Source organism: Aplysia californica, unplaced genomic scaffold, assembly GCF_000002075.1.
Source record: "Aplysia californica isolate F4 #8 unplaced genomic scaffold, AplCal3.0 scaffold00889, whole genome shotgun sequence".
Taxonomy (NCBI): Eukaryota; Metazoa; Mollusca; class Gastropoda; order Aplysiida; family Aplysiidae; genus Aplysia; species Aplysia californica.
The window spans coordinates 100,715-102,934 of NW_004798159.1; the positions used below are offsets into that span (position 1 = coordinate 100,715).

The following is a 2,220-nucleotide window of genomic DNA, read 5'->3' on the forward strand; positions in this document are numbered from 1 at the left end:
GAAGAAGAAGAAGAAGAAGAAGAAGAAGAAAAAGAAGAGGAGTAACAACAACAACAACAACAACAAAACTACGACAAACTACTTCTTCTACAAAACCCCCCACCCCTTGCCCTTTATTTTCCTTACCCTTCCTCCACTCCTAAAACACTCCCCCACTCTTTCTGCAGCCTTTCTACTGCTACTCCTTGACTCCTTACTGCTGTCTTTCAGCCACACTCAAGATCTTCAGGTAGGAAAGATCTACACCTAGTCTTCTCGGACAAAAGTGAAAAATCTCTTAGGGCCGGTTTGTAAGTTGCCCACATTAAAGATCCTTTGGTGGTCTAAAATCGACAAGAGTATGCTTCGGTCGTCACACGGGCAAAATTCTAAATTTCCTACCAACTGAAAAAGTTTGATGTGTCCCGCGCGCTCATGTGACCTTATGCGGTTGCGAGCGCCCTAAAAGACTTACCAAAAAACAACTTTTCCGTTCCGATCCACAGAGGCAGAGACAGCATGGAGACAGAGATCAAGGCCTCCAACACCCAACCCGAGTGGGAGCAAACCTTCCTGATGACCGGGATTACCCTGACAGAGGTAATGGGAAGCAACTCAGGATAAACCTCTGCAGACTAGAGATTTTACATAGTGACGTCCCTTGTTCCGGTGCCGTGCAGTAATAATTTTATTGGTCGCTCTTTAAGGCCAAGAGGGCTAACCCAGATTTTGGGAGTTTCCAGAAATCTTGACCTACACCAAAAGTGGGCATTGCCCTATCTATAGGAGAAGTTTGGTTTCATTGGTTAGTATATTTGTTTGGTTATATAGAATACTCTGCTTTTAAAAAAAAAGAAACTGAACAAGGGGCAAAAACTTTAGCTTCGATTTTCTCAAAACAGCATTTTTGTATGCTCGTCACACTTTTGTGACCCGCTATTTCCGGGGTGCCTTGATAGTCGAAGCAGACTTTGTGCTGTTGAAGCTAGAGAGTTGAGCTGAGTAAGCCTTATTCCCTGTAAGGACTTCTCTGTTGACATCCATCCCTTGGCACTCATAATATAACCTTACGCAGTTGAAAGCGCCTTAACCCCCCCCCCCCTTTCTCTCTCTCTCTCTCTCTCTCTCTCTCTCTCTCTCTCTCTCTCTCTCTCTCTCTCTCTCTCTCCCTTTTTAACTCCCAGTGGAGCATAGGCCATCAACAACATTTCTCCAGCGAAGCCTGTCCTGTGCATCCTTTTCTAGCTGTTTCCATGATGCCCCACCTTTTCCATTTTCGAATATACCGCTCGCCTTCATGTCATCTTTGGTCTTCCTTTCTTACCTTTTTCATCGTCAAAGCTTGTCTGCTAATGTTTGTCGGGGGTCTTCTCAGTGTGTGCCCAACCCATTTCCATTTCTTCACCTGTATGTCTTCCTTTACTGGCCTTTAGCTTGTTCTTTACCACAATTGAGCATTTGTGACTCGGGTAAAACCTCTTCTTCTTCTACTATCCCGTGGTTGGGGCAGCTGTGGGGGCATCACTGCATCTGAAAACCAGCTCTCGCCATCTATTTTTGAAACCTCTACTAAAACTAAAAATTCTTCAGGACTCAAACCTCAACCTCTCACGTGTCTCTCCACATTCAGCTGGCCACCAAGTCTGTATAGGTGACAGTGTGAACTTAAACCTCAACTTCTTACCCATGTTTCTCCTTTGTCAGGACTCAAACCTGAACCTCTCACATGTCTTTCCGTCCGTCCTCAGCTCGCCACCAAGTCTGTCCATGTGACGGTGTGAACTCAAAGCTCAACCTCTCACATGTCTCTCCTTTGTCAGGACTCAAACCTCAACCTCTCACATGTCTCTCCCTCCCCAGCTCGCCACCAAGTCTGTCCAGGTGACGGTGTGGAACTACGAGACCAGCGCTGACGCCTTCATGGGGGAAGTTCTTCTGGACCTGGCACAGGCTCCGCTGGATAACGAGGTGGGTTATTGACAGCGGCAGCAACTACAACAGCAACAAAAACTACAACAGCAGAAGCTACAACAGCAGCAACAGGAACTACAACTACGACAACAGCAGCATCAGTAACCACTACCACAACAGCAGCAAAAACTACAACAACAGTAGCATCAGCAACTACAATAGTAGCATCAACAATTACAACAACAGCAGCTACAGCAATTACAACTACAACAACAGCAACAACCACTACTATAACAGCAACATACCTACAAGAGTGGCGATAGCTATAGC

General features: G+C 45.9%; 1 protein-coding gene across 1 annotated transcript in view; it reads left to right on the top strand.

Annotated features, from left to right (window-relative positions):
* LOC101847536 (regulating synaptic membrane exocytosis protein 2) overlaps nt 1-2,220 on the top strand; it is a gene marked incomplete in the record, with an annotated part of 82,471 nt that overhangs the window by 70,524 nt on the left and 9,727 nt on the right. The window contains 2 exon segments of the mRNA XM_013089186.2: nt 486-579; nt 1,840-1,947. Coding sequence (XP_012944640.1) covers nt 486-579; nt 1,840-1,947 — 202 coding nt within the window.